An 18,717-nucleotide genomic window follows, 5' to 3' on the forward strand; every position below is an offset into this window, starting at 1 on the left:
TCAGTCTTCTTAAAAACCTCCAGGGATGGAGAATCCACCGCCTCCCTGGGCAGCCCATTCCAATGTCTGATCACCCTCTCTGTAAAGAAATTCTTTCCTCTTGTCCTGACTGATAGAACCTGACCCTCCCCTGGCTCCAACCTCCTTTCAGGGAGTTTGTAGGGAGTGATGAGGTCTCCCCTGAGCCTCCTCTTCTCCAGACTGAACACCCCCCAGCTCCCTCAGGCCTTTCCTCATAGGATTTCCATGGCTTTATATATGAGAAAAGCATTTCTCAGCTCTACTGAATACTGAGAAGGAGCGTGAAGGGATGGAGTAGGGGCTGCACTCAGGTGATGCCAAGCCCCTGTGATGCTGAACATGGAAACTACCACCCTATTCAGCATTGGTGACCACCACATGCTGTCCTCCAAAGCCATCCTAAGGCCAGGCAGCCCCAGACCACCCAACCCCACACAATCACCCAGGCCCAATACCCTCTAACCCCATCCCTGGGCTCACAGCCATTTAACTCCATTACACGTGGCCCACACTTCAAGCTCCACACCACCCCTTCCATCCCACATCACCCACACCCAGCACCACCAAGTTCCACAGAATCAGGGAATCATTTTGATTTGGAAAAAGACCTTTGAGAAGATCAAGTCCAGCTGCTAACCCACCCGCTGTCCAGTCCACCATTAAGCCATGTTCCTAAGCACTAAAACCAGGTGTCAGTGGAGGTATGCTCCTCCTTTACTCCACTATTATAAGAACCCCTTAAGTGCTGGGTCCTAGTTCTGGACCCCAAACACAAAACATGGAGCTGTTGGATTGAGTTCAGAGAGCGGCCATAAAAGTGATGGGAGAAATGGAAGCAGCTCCACTCTGGAGAACCCTGAGGGAGTTTGATTCTCCAGCCTGGGAAGGTTTCTGAAGAGACCTCAAAGCACCTCCCAATGCCTGAGGGGCTTCTGGAAAGGCTGGGAGAGGGGACTTTTTACACAGGCATGGAGTGCTGGGAATGAAGGGGGAGCTTTCAGACTGACAGAGGGGAAGATTGAGACGAGATCTTTTGGGACAAATCCTCTCCTCTGAGGCTGGGGGGACCCTTGGCTCAGGCTGCCCAGGGAAGCTGCATTCGGCCCCATCCCTGGAGTCATAGAATCACAGAATCATTGAATCGGCTGGTTGCAAGGGGACCTCGGAGATCATCGAGTCCAACCCTTGAACCACCATTGCAGTTGCTAGACCATGGCACTGAGTGCCACATCCAGTCTCTTTTGAAATAGCTCCAGACACGGAGAATCCACTACTTCCCTGGGCAGCCCATTCCAATGTCTGATCACTCTCTCCGTAAAGAAATTCTTCCAATCTCCAACCTAAACCTCCCCCTGGCACAACTTGAGACCATGGCCTCTTGTCTTGCTGAGAGTTGCCTGGGAAAAGAGACCAACCCCCCCCTGGCTCCAACCTCCTTTCAGGGAGTTGGAGAGAGTGATGAGGTCTCCCCTGAGCCTCCTCTTCTCCAGCCTCAACACCCCCAACTTCCTCAGCCTCTCCTCACAGGATCTCTGCTCGAGTCCCTTCACCAGCCTGGTTGCCTCCTTTGGAACCTGCTCCAGGACCTCAAATCTCCTTCCTGAACTGAGGGGCCCAGAACTGGACACAGGACTCAAGCTGTGGCCTCACCAGGGCTGAGTACAGGGCAGAATCCCTTCCCTGGACCTGCTGGCCACGCTGTTCCTGATCCAGGCCAGGATGCCATTGGCCTTCTTGGCCACCTGAGCACACTGCTGGCTCATGTTCAGCTTCCTGTCGATCCCAGACTCCCAGGTCCCTTTCTGCCTGGCTGTCTCCAGCAGTGTTGAAGGGCAGGATGGATGGAGCTGGGAGAGCAACCTGGGCTGGTGGAGGTTTCCTAAATACGCTGTAACCGCTCCCTGTCCCTGATCCCGGTCCCTGTCCCGATCCCCACCCGGTCCCTGTCCCATCCCCATTCCCGATCCTGCGCATGCGCCCCAAGAGCCGCGGTTGGAAGGGATGGAAGGGGGGGGGGGGGGGCTCAATGTGCTCTCGGCGCAGGCGCAGCCGCTGCCGCGCTCCATTCGGTTCCGGCCGCCTCCCCGAGTACCGTTGGGCCATGGCGGCAGGCGGGCGCGGCTGTTCCGCTCCTTGGCCCTCGCGTCTCCTTCATCAAGTGCATCCTCATCCCCGCATAGTGAGGAGGAGAGCCGGGATTGGGTTGGGTTTGGGGGGGGGGGTGTTTCCACATCCGCTCAGGAGGATGATGAGGAGCGGGGGGGAGGGGGTGGTTCCGCCGGTCCTGAGAGGGACCCTTTTTGGTGAGGAGGGGGGTGGTTCGGTTCGGTCCGGTCCTGTTCCACCTGTGAAGTGGCTTTGCTGTGGTGTTTGAGGCGGTCGCAGCCCGTGCTGCGCGGGTCTTGGTCGTGAGGGCCTCTAAACTTTAACTTCTTTTAACTTTAAAGAGGCACGGCAGCTTTTTTTTCCCTAAAGTGTATATATAGATATTATCCAGCTCTGTTAAAAACTCAGAACCTTGAGTTTTGGTGTTATTGGCATGAAAAGGTGAGCTATAAGTAACTCCTGCCCTGTAGTCTCCTCTGCTTTAGGCACAGCATTCATTCAGCATCTTTGCTGCTGTTCGGGTTGGTTTTTAATCAAATTTGCTCATTTCAAGGCTGACGATCTCAGGCTTCCTGTTTATCTCCCTGTGGTGGAAATGCTGCTCCTCTATGATCCTTAATGTGGACTTTATCTTTAGTTTTTCCACAGATTTTGAAGTACATAGGAACTGGCTTGCCATCACTCACAACTTGCCCCTCTCGCAGTGGTACTATGAAGTAAGTACATCCTTGGGTTGTTTGGTTTTTTCTCCCCATTTGTGTATAAATTGCAGGCTTAGTGGGTTTGTCACCCTCTGTAGATGCCAGAGGACAAAGCCTTTAGTTGCCAGAAAGCACATGTCATGGATATTGATGGTCAGCAGCTGTAAAGCAGCTGCTCCAAAGCCGTAGTTGTCACCATTTGTTATCCCTGTGTTGCTTTTAGTTTAAAAAAATGAGTTGTTTGGGGAAGCTGCTAGTACTTATGAAGGCAAAATGGAAGAGATAATGAAGGCACACAGAGCATTAGACAGGCAGAGGAGCAAGTTGCATGGTAGTCTTTAATTGCTTGAATCAGTTTTCATCTAAGTGAATTACCTTTGAGTTGGTGATAAACTCAGCCTGCACAATTGAGTTTTAATCTGTCTCACAGGTCTCCTGGAGTCCTGGGATAAATGTCATAGTCCCTCGTACTGTTCCACTTAACTGTCTGGGAACTGTGTATCCAGGAGTAAATTATTTGTGCAGGTCAGAACTTCCTGACAGATTTCTGCAAGGCCAGCATGATCCCAGTGCCAAGGCACAGGATGCCTTTTGGCAGCATAACCTCAGCATTTGGGAACACACAAATACACCCCATCCCACCCTGCCCTGTTCTTTCTTTCTCCCCTCCTCTTTCCACCACCAAGGAGTTAATTGCTGGTCAGAGCATAGTAACTGTCCTTATGGGAAAAGATCAAATAAGACTCTTTGATCCTGATAAGGTCTTATTAAAATTAGGACTTGCTGACTAATGAGTAAAATTAATTTTGAGACTAACAAAGCTGATTCTGCTAGCAATTCCTCTAATTGTAGACAGATATTCATTGTGAGCTATTTTACTGGGAATTTTTAATATCATTTCCCTTACTGTAAGTTGATTTATAAAGAACAGCCATTTATCTGTTGCTTAGGTGCAGATACACGTTGTTTAATCTTTTTCTAGTAATCAAGAGACATCCCATCCCTTTACCAGTGCTACAGAAAGGGAACTCAAGCCATTTTCAGCTACTTCACAATAAAGTAAACTGCACCTAAGCAACAGATAAATGGCTGTTCTTTATAAACAGAGGGGTTAAACACAGGCTACTGAGATAAAGACAACTGAGTTTCTGTGATGAACTGTACATGAAGGACTGTAAACAGCACGGGTTGTGTTAAATTATTATTTTATCTCACTTTATCTTCAGGCAACTTCAGAATGGACCCTGGATTATCCACCATTTTTTGCTTGGTTTGAATGTGCACTTTCACATGTTGCCAAGTATTTTGATCCCAAGATGTTAGTTATCAAAAATCTAAATTACACCAGTCAGGCAACCATCATCTTCCAGAGGCTTTCTGTCATCTTTACAGATATCCTTTTCATCTATGCAGTTCGTGAGTAAGTCTTGATGTTCTGATTATGGGGACAGTGGGTAGCTAGGAATATATGGACTGTTTTTACAGTAACAACAAATTATTTGTACAAATAAGCTTGTATGGAAATATCAAGGTTGTTTTAACCTGTTCAGGGAAAAATTTGGAGCACACTGCTAAACTTGAGGTAACTTTTATTCTTGGGAAATGTTATTGCTGTACTTGGGATCAGATTTGTACACATTCAGACATTAGCTGCTGTTTCATACATTATAACTGTTCTGTTTCTATTGGTGGGTTCATTTTGTAGGAGTTGCAGGGCAGATAGTGTGCAGCCAAGTCTTTCTTCCTATTACTTTTCTTATTACTTTGTTCCAGAATAGAAGATTAAAGGGAGCTGTGACAAAATGCCAGTAGGGTCAAATATGCAAAGTCACTCCAGTGTTTTTGGCATTCTTGATGATAAAACTGATTATTCAAGTCTAATTTAACAATACTAAGGTTGGATGATTTCCATGCACCCTGACTTTGTGAAGAAGTTATTATCTTGCACTTAAAGACTAGAAGGGGAGAGATGTTTTGGGTATTATGTTGCCTACCTTAATGGTTTGGCTGTAACAGTCTGTCCTCGTTCTATCCTGTTCAGAATCTGGGCAGAAGGTTCTTTGTTGCACTGGGGCATGACCTAAGCTCCTTTATTTACTTTTCTTATTAGAAACAGGTTAGCTTTGCATTGTGACTTTTTCCTTTCCTAGTTTTGACTGGAAGATGTGTGAAGGAGCTGGCTTTCTTAAAGTGGCTCTACTAGTGGCAATTCAGCAGAAATAATTCACAGCTTTTAGATCTGCTCTGTAAAATAATACAGACCATATGGCATCACACTGAGCAGTAGTAGGGAATTTTTAAGCAATAGAGAGAGCTTCTAATTTTGGGGGGGAAGCCAGGAAGAGGTTCATGTCCAGCTGAGGACCTTAAACACAACTGGATATCTTGTCTCCAGGTGTAGCAATGGATTGTTTAATCATGAGAAGCTGATAACAAACTGGTTATGAGAACTTTACAGTTACTCTTGGATGTGGGACTCAAACCTGAGATTAAGTTACTTGGCATAAGCTTTAGCATGTGGAACATACTACAACTACTGAGTTTATTTAATTTTTTTTATTATTATTCAGCTTCATTCATGATACTTTGTGCTGAATTGAACAATAATTTTATCATTGCCTTCCACCTTCAATCTGTTTTCTTCAAATTAAATGCACCTCACAACTCTTTAAAAGTAACATTTCTGTTGGCTGCTTCAACTCTCTTGTCTTCTGCTCTTGTTCAGGTGCTGCAAATGTGTGAATGGGAAACGAGCTGCAAAGGATATCCTAGAAAAGCCAACATTTATTCTTGCTGTTCTGCTCTTGTGGAATTTTGGGTTGTTAATTGTGGATCGTATCCTTTCAAACTGGTGTGGGTTGTTGGTGGGGTTTGTTTAATCTGTTACAGTGGGTGGTGCAAACATGTTTATTATTACTATCACAGCAAGTGATGCTGCTGTTTGTTTTTTCTGGGGCTAGTTGAATAACAATGTTTTCTCCTTAGAATTATTTGACAAACTGGAAATTGCTCAGTTTTTGGTCTGGTTTGCCAAAATTGCAGGAGCACCAGTCTGGCAGCAACATGCCTGTTCCTGCTGACAGCTCCAGCCTCCCCCTGCCTTCAGGAGTGTTAGCAGAGAGCCTTTTTCCTGGGTCTGGTTAAAGGTTTGTCCCATGAAAAGGAAAAATTTCTACAGTTGCTTCATCTTCAGGATGTATTCAGTTGGATAATGTTACCTGAGAATTATCAAGCATTGGAATGGGCTGCCTAGGGGAAGGGGTGGATTCTCCGTGTCTGGAGATATTTCCAAAGAGCCTGGATGTGGCACTGAGTGCCATGGTCTAGCAACCGCAACGGTGGTAAAAGGGTTGGACTCGATCTCTGAGGTCCCTTTCAACCCAGCCAATTCTATGATTCTAAGGGTTATTATGAGATTATAAAAACCCCTCTGGGAAGCCCAGTTTTTGTTGGTTGGTCTTGATAATGTGCATTCTTCCAGCTGAGGAGGAAACAAGGGACAAACAACAGCAATTCTTTTATGGAAAGGACTAGTTTTGTCTGTCCCTGTCCTCGTTTAAGTTGCCACCTTCCTGGTGGTAGGTGATAAGTGAAGGCTGCCATCACCATCCATTAACCAATGCAAGGCAGAAACTAATATTTAAGAATTCAGAAAGTGGAGAATTAACCTGTTCTCTGGGCAAGCTGGGCCAGTGTCTCCCCACCCTCACACTAAGGAGTTTCTTTCTAGATCTCATCTAAATCCTCTCTTGGAATTAAAACCATTCCCCCTCATCTTCTCACTCCATGCCCTTGGAGAAAGTCCCTCTCCAGCTTTCCTGCAGCCCTTTGAGGTGCTGGTTGCATGACACGTGCAGTCAGGCTGCTGCTTCACTTAATCAAAATTATGCACTAACATTAGAATCATAGAATTGGCTGGGTTGGAAGGGACCTCAGAGATTATCAAGTCCAACCCTTGATCCACCGTTGCGGTTTCTAGACCATGGCACTGAGTGCCACATCCAGTCTCTTTTGAAATATCTCCAGACACGGAGAATCCACCCCTTCCCTGGGCAGCCCATTCCAATGCCTGATCACCCTCTCCAGAAAGAAATTCTTTCCAATCTCCAACCTAAACCTCCCCTGGCACAACTTAAGACCATGGCCTCTTGTCTTGCTGAGAGTTGCCTGGCAAAAGAGACCAACCCCCCCCTGGCTCCAACCTCCTTTCAGGGAGTTGGAGAGAGTGATGAGCTCTCCCCTGAGCCGCCTCTTCTTTAGGCTGAACACCCCCAGCTCCCTCAGCCTCTCCTCATAGGATCTCTGCTCGAGTCCCTTCACCAGCCCAGTTGCCTCCTTTGGACCTGCTCCAGCACCTCAATCTCCTTCCTGAACTGAGGGGCCCAGAACTGGACACAGGACTCAAGCTGTGGCCTCACCAGGGCTGAGTACAGGGTCAGAATCCCTTCCCTGGACCTGCTGGCCACGCTGTTCCAGATACAGGCCAGGATGCCATTGGCCTTCTTGGAAAGATCTTCTTAGAAGATTTTGTTTCTGTCCTTACATTATGATTAAGTAAGGACTTCGTGTCTGTGTGGCATGAATTCAAGTTTACTTTCTTGATTTAAGTTCCGTTTTGTTTGTAAGTTTGAGCCTTCCCCAGAAGCTGGACAGCAGCAAAGAAAACTCTTTTTACTCCTTTCTTGACTCAAGTTCAGATATTCACTTCCAGTACAATGGATTTCTCTTTGGGCTGATGCTTCTTTCTGTAGCCAGACTATGTCAGGTAAACCTCAGTGACTCTTTTCTGTTTGTTGCCATATTTTGCCATTTTTTGGGTGCATGAGTTGCTCAAATTGAATGTTTTTGGGGCAGCTTAAAGTTGAGGGGTGCTGAGCTGGCTGTCTTAATTATTGGTTTAGTTTGGGGGGAAGAGGAGAACTTGAAACTCACCATAATTGCTTGCTGATGCTCCAGTGTTGCAGTTCCCTGCCATAACGTTAAATTCTGTTAAACCTCAGCAACTTGGAGTGCTTCTCTGCCATTTTATCTTTTTCCAATCACCAGTCCTCAGGAAAGGAACCTCTGAAGTGGAATTTGTAATTTGAAGTAAATAGTCATGTGGTGTTTTTATGTCTTTGATAAATGTCCTGTCAGCAGAGGACAAATGGAAGTTAGTAGAAAGGGATAACAAGTAGAAAAAGCTTGGTGTTTTTCTTTTTTGTTTCCTTTAGAAAAGGTACTTGGAGGGTGCTCTTCTTTTTGCTGTTCTTCTGCATTTCAAACACATCTACATTTACGTGGCCCCAGCATATGGCATTTACTTGCTGAGATCCTACTGTTTTACTGCAAATAATGCAGGTAAGATGGGTTCTTCCTCACTCCCTTTTTGGGGGGTTTTGGTAATTAGTGGAGCCTGGGGAAGACACAGGACACACAGATACCATCAGAACAAAATGTCTGTGGGTCAGACATATTCTTTATTAAGAAAAATGCACATGAACAAACTGGAAGTGGCATTGTGAAGCTGTAAGAATTACTCTGGCTGTGAAACAATTAAAATTGGAAGAGAAACTACTCTGAATTCCTCTTTTTTTTCTCCACTACTTTGCACTGGAAAACATGTGGTATTTGTCACATTAATAGAGAATTTTCTCTTTAAAATAAATTATAAAAAGGTTTTATAATGGAGGAATTACAGCATGGAAAAAGTAAATGCAAACTATGCTGAGGAAAGCAATTGAATGTATTGACATAAAAGGCTCAATGCTGCTTTTAGGTGGGAGCTAACAGTTCACTGTTGGCTTGGAGGGCTTTGTCTCCCTCTCCACTTCCTGCACTAACTGTTTTCATCATCTCTTTTGCTCCTTGTAGATGGATCCCTGAAGTGGAGGAGTTTCAGCTTTCTTCATGTAACTCTTCTGGGACTGATTGTCTGTCTTGTTTCTGCTCTTTCACTGGGGCCCTTCATAGTCTTGGTAATAACCCCTGTCTCATTCCCCTGAACTGTTAGAAAATTGTCTTGTAAGAGTATAAACCATGTCTCATCTGAGTTGACTGTTTCTTATTTGTTTTCTTTTTTTTTTCCAGGGCCAGTTGCCTCAAGTAATTTCAAGGCTTTTTCCTTTCAAGAGAGGCCTCTGCCATGCTTATTGGGCCCCTAACTTCTGGGCTTTGTACAATGCCATGGATAAAGCACTAACAATTTTTGGTACAGTATGCTAATCCTGCTGTTTGGTTGCTCTTTGCAGGTAGAGCTCTTTGGATTTTAATCTTCCTTCCACTTTTGTAATGTGGGCAGTAATTGGCAATTTTCAGCCTTAAATCACTTGATTGTCTGTAGAATAGAATAGAATAGAATAGAATAGAATAGAATAGAATAGAATAGAATAGAATAGGCTGGGTTGGAAGGGACCTCAGAGATCACCAAGTCCAACCCTTGATCCACTACTGCTGCAGTTCCCAGCCCATGGCACTCAGTGCCACATCCAGGCTCTTTTAAAATATCTCCAGGGACAGAGAATCCACCCCTTCCCTGGGCAGCCCATTCCAATGCCTGATCACCCTCTCCAGAAAGAAATTCTTTCTAATCTCCAACCTAAACCTCCCCTGGCACAACTTGAGACCATGGCCTCTTGTCTTGCTGAGAGTTGCCTGGGAAAAGAGACCAACCCCCCCCTGGCTCCAACCTCCTTTCAGGGAGTTGGAGAGAGTGATGAGGTCTCCCCTGAGCCTCCTCTTCTCCAGCCTCAACACCCCCAGCTCCCTCAGCCTCTCCTCATAGGGTCTGTGCTCGAGTCCCTTCAGCAGCCCAGTTGCCTCCTTTGGACCTGCTCCAGCACCTCAATCTCCTTCCTGAGCTGAGGGGCCCAGAACTGGACACAGGACTCAAGCTGTGGCCTCACCAGCGCTGAGGACAGGGTCAGAATCCCTTCCCTGGACCTGCTGGCCACGCTCTTCCTGATCCAGCCCAGGATGCCATTGGCCTTCTTGGCCACCTGGGCACACTGCTGGCTCCTCTTCTGCTTCCTGTCAATCCAGACTCCCAGGTCCCTTTCTGCCTGGCTGCTCTCAGCCCCTCTGTCCCCAGCCTGGAGCCCCCCATGGGGTTGTTGTGGCCAAAGTGCAGGACCCGGCACTTGGCCGTGTTGAACAGTGCATGTTTCCAGCAGTAAGCCAGAAATAAATCATTCCTCTCTCTGTCCTTTAAAGAATAGACTTAGCCAGGTACTTAGTTCAGCTTTATCATTTTCTTTGTTAACATTTCTCAGTTTGTGCTTTTTTTATCTTTTGTTTTCAGGTTTAAAGTGTAATCTCCTTGATCCCACAAAAATTCCAAGAGCCTCCATGACGGGGGGGCTGGTTCAAGAATTTCAGCACACTGTTCTCCCCTCTGTGACTCCACTGGCAACATTAATCTGTACTTTCATATCTATATTGGTAAGAAAAAATGATATTTTTTGTAAACTTGAGGTGTTTTGTCCCCCTGTAGTTTTTATTTGATTATCCTGGACTTCACATGAATTTTAATTCTAGGTCAACAAATAAGTTTTCTTTAAAAAATAATAAAAATAATTATAAGGCTAAATGTGGAATTAGTAGCTTGATACAAAACATTACTTTCTTCAAGTATGGCTAAAATGGTGGCCCCTGTCAGCTCTGGAATTGTTAAAAGCAATCTTGGGTCAAAGAGGCTGCATGCTGAGCTAGAAGTAACCTTTTTGTGATAGAAGGGAGTTGAGCAGAGATACTGATGGAAATATTTGGTGGGCTTAGGGTGTTCTGATAGCATCAGCTACAGCTAAGCCAAGTGTCCTTCATGCAACCAGCAAGGAATTAGAGGCTCAATAAGTAATTACCTGGATACAAAGTCCTTTTCACTCTAGTGAGTGCCTGGCCTTTAGCTGAAAATCTTTGTTTCGACACATTTATGCAGTGATGTTGATAAAATGAGTTTAGTGGCTTGAATTCAAAGGCAGTCCCTGCAAAACAAATGGCAGGGAGCTGTCAGCAGTCTGAATTTCAGGCCCCTTTCCCCCCTCCTGTGACATGGATGAAGTCCTTGAGGCTGTAGCTGTACACCCAGATAGATCCAGTTCCTCCAGTGCTACAAACTGCTTGCGCCCAGTGAGCACAACCTGGGTGCTGTTTATTAACACTGAAAAAAAAAAAGAATTTCTTCACTGGACAATGGCTTGTGTCCAGGATTGCCAGACTTTTCACTGAAGTCCTGTTTTTGCCTGTTGTTTCTAGCCCTCTGTTTTCTGTCTTTGGTTTAAACCTCAAGGGCCCAGGGGCTTCCTTCAGTGCCTTGTCCTTTGTGCGTTGAGCTCCTTCATGTTTGGCTGGCACGTCCATGAAAAAGCAATACTCCTTGCTATCCTGCCTTTAAGGTGAGTGAGTTTCCCACCAAAATAAACCTGCAGCCACTTGTTGAGGAATCCTCAAAGAGGATCACTTTGTTTTCAGGACATTTCAGGAAAGGAAAGGGTCTGTGGGGTGCCTTAAGCTCTGAAGTTTTAGCACGCTTCAATTAAATTAATTTCAGGCACAGTAAAATGTGGCTGCCTTAACAGCAGAATGTGCTGATGCAGGTGTAACATGTGTAGTAAACTGGTGTGGTGTTAAGCAGCATCTTTTATGGTATCTCAACAGGGGCTTTGTATTAATTTACAGATGATGGGAGGAGCAGAAGTGGATGGGGTTGGGATGATGCAAGTGACCAGTTCAGGAATCTGGCACACAGACCTTCCCACTCCATGCACTCTTTGTGTTTCTTTGAATTCTGAGCTGTATGAAGATGCAAAGTACCCAGAAAATCTGTTTTTTGATTGCTGTTAGAATGATGGAGGAAAAAAAAAAAACCCAAAGCAACTAAACCAAACCATGCTTATGAAAGAATGAGGTTCAGACTTAAGGCTGTGACAGCTTTTAATTTAAGCTGCCCCTTAAAGCCTCCTCATCTTAGTGAGAGGTTGGATAGAACATTTCACTCACATGGCACAGTGGACAGAAGCAGGCTGCTTTCTTAGGGTCTTTTGTTTCCCCCACTGTTATTACTGCATTTATGCAATGCATTCTTTGTACCTGACAAGTCCAAGACCTGTTTATTGTCTGTCTTGTGCCTTTGTCTTTTGAAGAGAAAAAAAACAATTGGCTTGTCTGGCTTGAAGCATTTGACACTGCTGTTGTACTCAAGTTTGGCAAGAATCTGTTGTTGAAGTTCTTATTCTCTCTGAGTAGTTAAGTTTAAATATTTACCATAAATGTAAAATGTAAATATCTGCCATAAATGTAAAAACATTGCATTCTTTTATTTATTTATATTGTAAATATTTAAATAATTGTTTTAAATATTTAAATATTTTATTTATTTATTCTTCTATTGCATTCTCCTGCACAGTTCAAGCCTTGATGAGTGCTGTAATTGATATTTAAATGCTAGGTAGATTGCTCATGAGCTGAGGACAGGAACCTTCTGCACTGCCCTTACAAGAAGTTTACCATTTCTACCAAAAGGACTTAAGACCTGCTAGGGTAGAAGTGAGGCTGTAGTTCATAAGCTGCCTGACCAGTATTGCTGCAAACACTTCTGTTTTTCCTCTTCAGATGTTTAGTGATCCTCAAACAGCTGAAGTGGGATTTGTGGGAGGGAATTAACACAGGAAAAACAAAAGGAAGGAGAAAAAGTAGGGGTGAGGGTGTTGGCAGCCAGCTGGGGAAAGAAAAAGGGTGTAGAAAACTCCAAGCTTTCCTAATATTTGTGTTCAGTCAGTGTTTAGTGTTCTGGGGAAGGGTTTCCTGGCTGATTTTACTCCTGCATTTATATCTAAGGCCACATGGCCTCAGAAGGAGGCAGGAAGCAGAAGACTTCATCACAGCTCCAGTGTAGGGGACAGGCTGGGTCTGGGCTATTATGAAAAGTTCTTCAGTCTCTTGTAAACTGAGTAGTGTTTTGCTGAAATAAAGTTTCAAAAGCCTTAACAAATCCTTGTCATTTTTAGCTTGCTGTCTGTTCAGAGAGCAAAGGATGCTGGCATCTACTTGATACTGACAACCACAGGGCACTTCTCACTTTTTCCATTGTTGTTCACACTACCAGGTAAAGTCCTTTCCTTCTTTCTGTGCTTTCATCCTACTGCTTTGTCTATTGTTTTTTTTCTCTCTAAAGATAATGTGCAGGTGTAACAGGTTTGGATTATTTTATGTATTAAGTGGAAAGCTGCAAGAGGCTGTATGTCAGCCTGTGTCCATAAATACAAACTCTCCAGCTAGTGAACAGAAATGCTGGTTTAAAGAGCTGTGCAAGAGCCAGAGCCTTTAAGTGGAAGTAGAGATGGGGAACTCTCATAGTCAGTGGTTGTTCTCCTTCATTCTGCCATGCTTCTAGAAATTTCCCCCTGTCTAATACCACCATGTGAAGCAAAAGTGATAAAGGCAGCTTGAAACCACAAGCCTGGAAGGCTGTTTTCCAGCTGACTACCACTTCATGCTGCCATGTAAACTAGTAAAAATAGTAAATAGTAAACTAAAAAATCATCCAGAAGCATCAGTTAAATCAGGTGTGCAAGGACAGATTTGTCTTTGACCAAAACTTTCTTCCATCCTCTTCTGCCCCCCCTTTTGCTTTATTTAAATCCTGGACCATCACAGCTTTGTCAACACTGTAACCATTGCATCATGATTTTCTTCTCTCTGGGAGGGTTCAAATCCAGACACACTCTGTAGTCTGATGAATACTGAAGCTGCTGCATTGAGAAAGGAGGAACTTCCTCTGTCTTCTCCTTAATTTTTCTCTACCACACAACCTAAACTGGGTAGGACTGGTTTGGCTGCTACATTTATGTTTCAAGCTTCCTAGCCCAGTAATTTCTGACTTATTTTTTAAATAGGAAAGTCTTATTTGCAGTGTTATGTCCTAATTATAATTAGTGTGTGCAATATGTTTATAAATAACTGAAGTAAGTGTTTGGTGTTTGCTTTAGTAAATACCTGTGTTTGGGTTTAGATGTCCTAAGCAGTAAAACATTCAGTTCTTTGGGGAGAAAATAAATACATAAATTATATAAATACTGCAGCTTATATGGCAAAAGGATTTTATAATTAATCTTATACATGTGTTGTGTTTCTTGTATTTCAGAGCTTCCAATTAAAATACTTCTTATGCTGCTGTTTACAGTTTACAGCTTCTCTTCATTGAAATCTCTATTCAGGTAATTAAAGAATCCTGTTCCCCAAGCCAGGAGCAAAACCATTTCTTCTGTCAGTGGGGATCAGTGTTGTCATAAGAGGCAAACAGCACAGAAAACTGATGGTGAAAATATCAAATTGAAGTCTTACTAGTAAAAAAATTATGCTGCCCCTTCCCTCTTTTCAGGAGACAAGGCTTAAATGAGGTTAATTTAGCAAATCCTCATTATGTTTGAATTGCAGCAGCCACTTGCACCCCCCAGGCTGCAAACCCCCACCTGCCTGATGTGCTGGTGAAGCTCCAAGTTGTGTGTAGTCTGTGAGGGTTTAATTCAGTGCTACAGCAAGTTACCTGGAGACTGTTTGCCTGTGCTGGCAGCTGTGAATGCTGCTGTGTGTTGTGCAGTGGTATTTACTATTTCCATGTGTGGAAGGGGCAGGTTAGCAGCAGCAGACTCCTCTAAGCTGTAGTTTGCCAAACAGTCTTCTGCAAACACTTGATTACCAATCATAATATTACCCAAAGCATCCTGTCTGTTTTCACAGGCTGGTGATTTCTTTCTCACTTGACCCAAAGATAGTGCTTATCCTTGTAACTCCCCTGCTCTCCACTTCCCTATTTCCCAAACTTCACTTTGCAAAGCTCTGCTGTAAGGAAGAATGCCAAAAATGTTACAAACCTGCACTCACAGCCTCAGTCCCCTGCTTTTTTGTAGATGGAAGGCAGGAGGGCTCTGCAGAGGGACCTGGACAGACTGGAGAGTTGGGCTGATTCCAACGGGATGAGGTTTAACACGGCCAAGTGCTGGGTCCTGCACTTTGGCCACAACAACCCCATGGGGAGCTCCAGGATGGGCACAGAGTGGCAGAAAGGGACCTGGGAGTTTGGATTGACAGGAAGCTGAACAGGAGCCAACAGTGTGCCCAGGTGGCCAAGAAGGCCAATGGCATCCTGGCCTGGATCAGGAACAGCGTGGCCAGCAGGTCCAGGGAAGGGATTCTGCCCCTGTGCTCAGCTCTGGTGAGGCCACAGCTCAAGTACTGTGTCCAGTTCTGGGCCCCTCAGCCCCTCAGGAAGGAGATTGAGGTGCTGGAGCAGGTCCAAAGGAGGCAACTGGGCTGGGGAAGGGACTCGAGCAGAGATACTGTGAGGAGAGGCTGAGGGAGCTGGGGGTGTTGAGGCTGGAGAAGAGGAGGCTCAGGGGAGACCTCATCGCTCTCTCCAACTCCCTGAAAGGAGGTTGGAGCTAGGGGGGGGTTGGGCTCTTTTCCCAGGCAACTCTCAGCAAGACAAGAGGCCATGGTCTCAAGTTGTGCCAGGGGAGGTTTAGGTTAGATATTAGAAAGAATTTCTTTCTGGAGAGGGTGATCAGGCATTGGAATGGGCTGCCCAGGGAAGGGGTGGATTCTCCTTCCCTGGAGCTATTTCCAAAGAGACTGGATGTGGCACTGAGTGCCATGGGCTGGGAACTGCAGCAGTAGTGGATCAAGGTTTGGACTTCATGATCTCTGAGGTCCCTTCCAACCCAGCCAATTCTATTCTATTCTATGATTCTCTTTCCAACAGTCTTTTGCCCCCATGGAATTCCAGAATTCAGTTTTTCTCTCTCAAGAACTCTTAACTAAAAACCTCTGTAGGAGCTCAGTTTCTCTCTAGTCATCAACCTTTTGCAAGTGTCCTGTTCCAAACTTTCTAAAAACACCAAATTCCTTCCCAGAAGAACATGAATTCCCCTGTCAAAACACCTGCAGTCAAAACCCTGCCCACCAGTGTCCTTTGCAAGAGAGATTGGCTCATAGATCCTACAGAAAGCTTGGGGGAAATTAGGATAAATCTGATATTAGCAAGAACAACTTTGGTGGAACAAATGTGTGTGTGAAGGTCTCTGTTCAGGGTGATGATTGTGAGGTGATGCTGAGTTTTCTACTTAGATTCCAGGGCATCTTGGAACTTGGTGTAAGAACCCTGTGATAAATCAGCTGTACTCTGTTATCACATGTTTTGCTGCTGAAATTTATTAAATTAAATTAATATCAATGTTTAAATTATTGTTTAAAGCCTTATTGTGAAGTTATGGGGGGATCTTGTTTGCACTGGTCACCAGGGGCAGCTACAAAGCAGAAGTTATTTTTAATTAACAGTGTATATTTTAACACTTTTTTTTTTTCTCCTAATTCCTCTGACAGGAGAGAGAGGCCTCTACTTAACTGGCTTGAAACAATCTACCTCATCCAACTGGTGCCTTTGGAAATCTTCTGTGAATTTGTCTTTCCTCTGACCCCCTGGCAACAGCACTTTCCTTTTGTCCCCCTCTTGCTGACCTCTGTGTACTGTGCCCTGGGTGTCACCTATGCCTGGCTGAAACTCTATGTCTCAGTCTTGACTGAAAGAATCTCTGGGAGGCAAAAAACTGAGTAAAAACCCCAGTCTGGGGACCAGTCCCAGGGTTTGAGGGGACTTTTGGCCACTGGGAGGCTTTGTCACAAGGACATACAACTCTTGGTCAAACCCTTGCCACAAGTGTAGTTTCTCTTCCAACACTCCTACAATGAAGATACCTCTGGTCAGAAGTGTCCCAGTAGCAGGGGGCACAGTAAGATGGTTAAACTGTGGTTAAACTGTGAAGCTTCACAAGGTCCAGACTGAGGAAAACCTGCCCATTATTGTTTGTATCTGAATAAAAATCACTGTGGCAAAGGACAAGGGATCATTGCTGTGTGGAAGGGGGTGTTGTAACAGCTCTCTGTGGAATATTTACATTAAAAACTTGATTTTTTTTTTTTTCAGCCTTTCTTGTGGTCTTTATCTCCTGGCTCAGCCCTGCTTTTGAGGGACACTCAGAAATAATAATGTGGTGTCTAGCAGGAAACTCACCCAGAGGTGCTTTGTCCATCTCTTGAACACCCAAATCTCAGGCTTTAAAATGGTTGCTTAATGTGTCTGTGTCCCTCTGACCTTGTTTCATAAAACTTCTTTGCAAAGTGGTTTTAATATTCTTCTAACAGCTATTTTTGTAGACCCAGATGACCAAACTGAGGCAGCTTCTGAGATGAGGAATTTTTAAAACCTGTGTCAGAAAATGGGGCTGGATAATCACATTTATTTACAGTTCATGTAAAACTGCAGCTGTGGCAAAGGACCCAAATGTCCTGAGTTTGAGTTCCTCTGATAAACTGAGGAAAAGGAATATTATGTTCTGCCCCTGCACAGAATCACATACCCTGAGAGATGGAAGTTGCCTTCAGCTTGGTGCAGGTCCTCATTGTGCTTTTTTTTTCATAGAATCATAGAATTGGCTGGGTTGGAAGGGACCTCGGAGATCATCCAGTCCAACCCTTGACCCACCGGAGCAGTTGCTAGACCATGGCACTGAGTGCCACATCCAGTCTTTTTTTAAATGTCTCCAGGGACGGAGAATCTACCACCTCACCGGGCAGTCCATTCCATAGCCTGATCACCCTCTCCGTGAAGAAATTCTTTCTAATATCTAACCTAAACCTCCCCTGGCACAACTTAAGACTGTGTCCTCTTGTCTTGTTGAAGGTCGTCTGTGAAAAGAGTCCAGTTCCCACCTCGCTACAGCCTCCTTTCAGGTAGTTGTAGACAGCAATGAGGTCTCCCCTGAGCCTCCTCTTCTTCAGGCTGAACAGCCCCAGCTCTCTCAGCCTCTCCTCATAGGGCCTGTGCTCGAGTCCCTTCACCAGACTGGTTGCCCTCCTTTGGACCTGTTCCAGGACCTCTACATCCTTCTTAAACTGAGGGGCCCAGAACTGGACACAGTACTCGAGGTGTGGCCTCACCAGTGCTGAGTACAGGGGCAGAATCCCTTCCTTGGACCTGCTGGTGACGCTGTTCCTGATACAGCCCAGGATGCCATTGGCCTTCTTGGCCACCTGGGCACACTGCTGGCTCATGTTCAGCTTCCTGTCAATCCAGACTCCCAGGTCCCTTTCTGCCTGGCTGCTCTCCAGCCACTCTGTCCCCAGCCTGTAGCGCTGCTTGGGGTGGCCAAAGTGCAGGACCCGCAAAAATGGGCATCAGGTTTGGATTCCAGTGCTGACACAGCAAATTGGAAGGGCTGAAGGGATGAATTATTTTATTTCCAGCACTTCTTGATCATTCTTCCATACCACTTGAAGACATGACCCTTTCAGAGGAGATAGTTCATATATTCTTTGAATGTTTTTTATGTTAAAATAGAGAGTGGCTTCTGTACAGACAGCAGGTGGGCAGTAGAGTAGTTCCTGTGGCCACTTGTGTAAACAGGTAGCTTGTACAGTTAAATTTTTTACAGCCAGTGAGCTCATTTTCAGACTTTTCCTCTCCAGTTTTCAATAATTTCTCATAGTTTGGTTTTTAATTTATTTTTTTTTTACACTAGGAAGTACTTGGCCACACACTTTTCAGCTGCTGGCAGTGCCTTGGTGCTGCTTCCACGTGTATTTGGTCCAAGCCTCAAAGCTCTGCACATGGAAATCAGCCTCAGTGCTCCAGTTTATCACCTACAGGTGCAGCCTGGAGTAGGGGAATGAAAGGCAATATCCCCCAAAAACCCTCCTTATCCTTTTCTCCAGCAGCACTTTGCAAGGTGAGCCAAAATCCTCCAAGGATTCCTGCCTCAACTTCAGTATCTCCCACAACCCAACCACCTCCTCTGTGGACAAGCTAAATGATATTTTTTTTAGGAAAAAGGCAGAATCCTTGAGGACCAGTGTGGTG

General features: G+C 45.0%; 1 protein-coding gene across 1 annotated transcript; it reads left to right on the forward strand.

Moving 5' to 3' along the window:
- Positions 1-2,122: 2,122 nt before the first annotated feature.
- LOC115598686 (probable dolichyl pyrophosphate Glc1Man9GlcNAc2 alpha-1,3-glucosyltransferase) lies at positions 2,123-16,779 on the forward strand. Its single transcript, XM_030455534.1, is given in 14 exon segments — positions 2,123-2,142; positions 2,144-2,200; positions 2,765-2,843; positions 4,055-4,248; positions 5,554-5,663; positions 7,526-7,593; positions 8,042-8,168; positions 8,682-8,785; positions 8,898-9,018; positions 10,108-10,247; positions 11,061-11,200; positions 12,812-12,909; positions 13,948-14,020; positions 16,185-16,779. Coding segments are annotated over 14 exon segments (1,563 nt in total). The 3' UTR covers positions 16,417-16,779.
- The last annotated feature ends 1,938 nt before the right edge of the window (positions 16,780-18,717 follow it).

This window comes from Calypte anna, chromosome 1, assembly GCF_003957555.1.
Source record: "Calypte anna isolate BGI_N300 chromosome 1, bCalAnn1_v1.p, whole genome shotgun sequence".
Classification (NCBI taxonomy): Eukaryota; Metazoa; Chordata; class Aves; order Apodiformes; family Trochilidae; genus Calypte; species Calypte anna.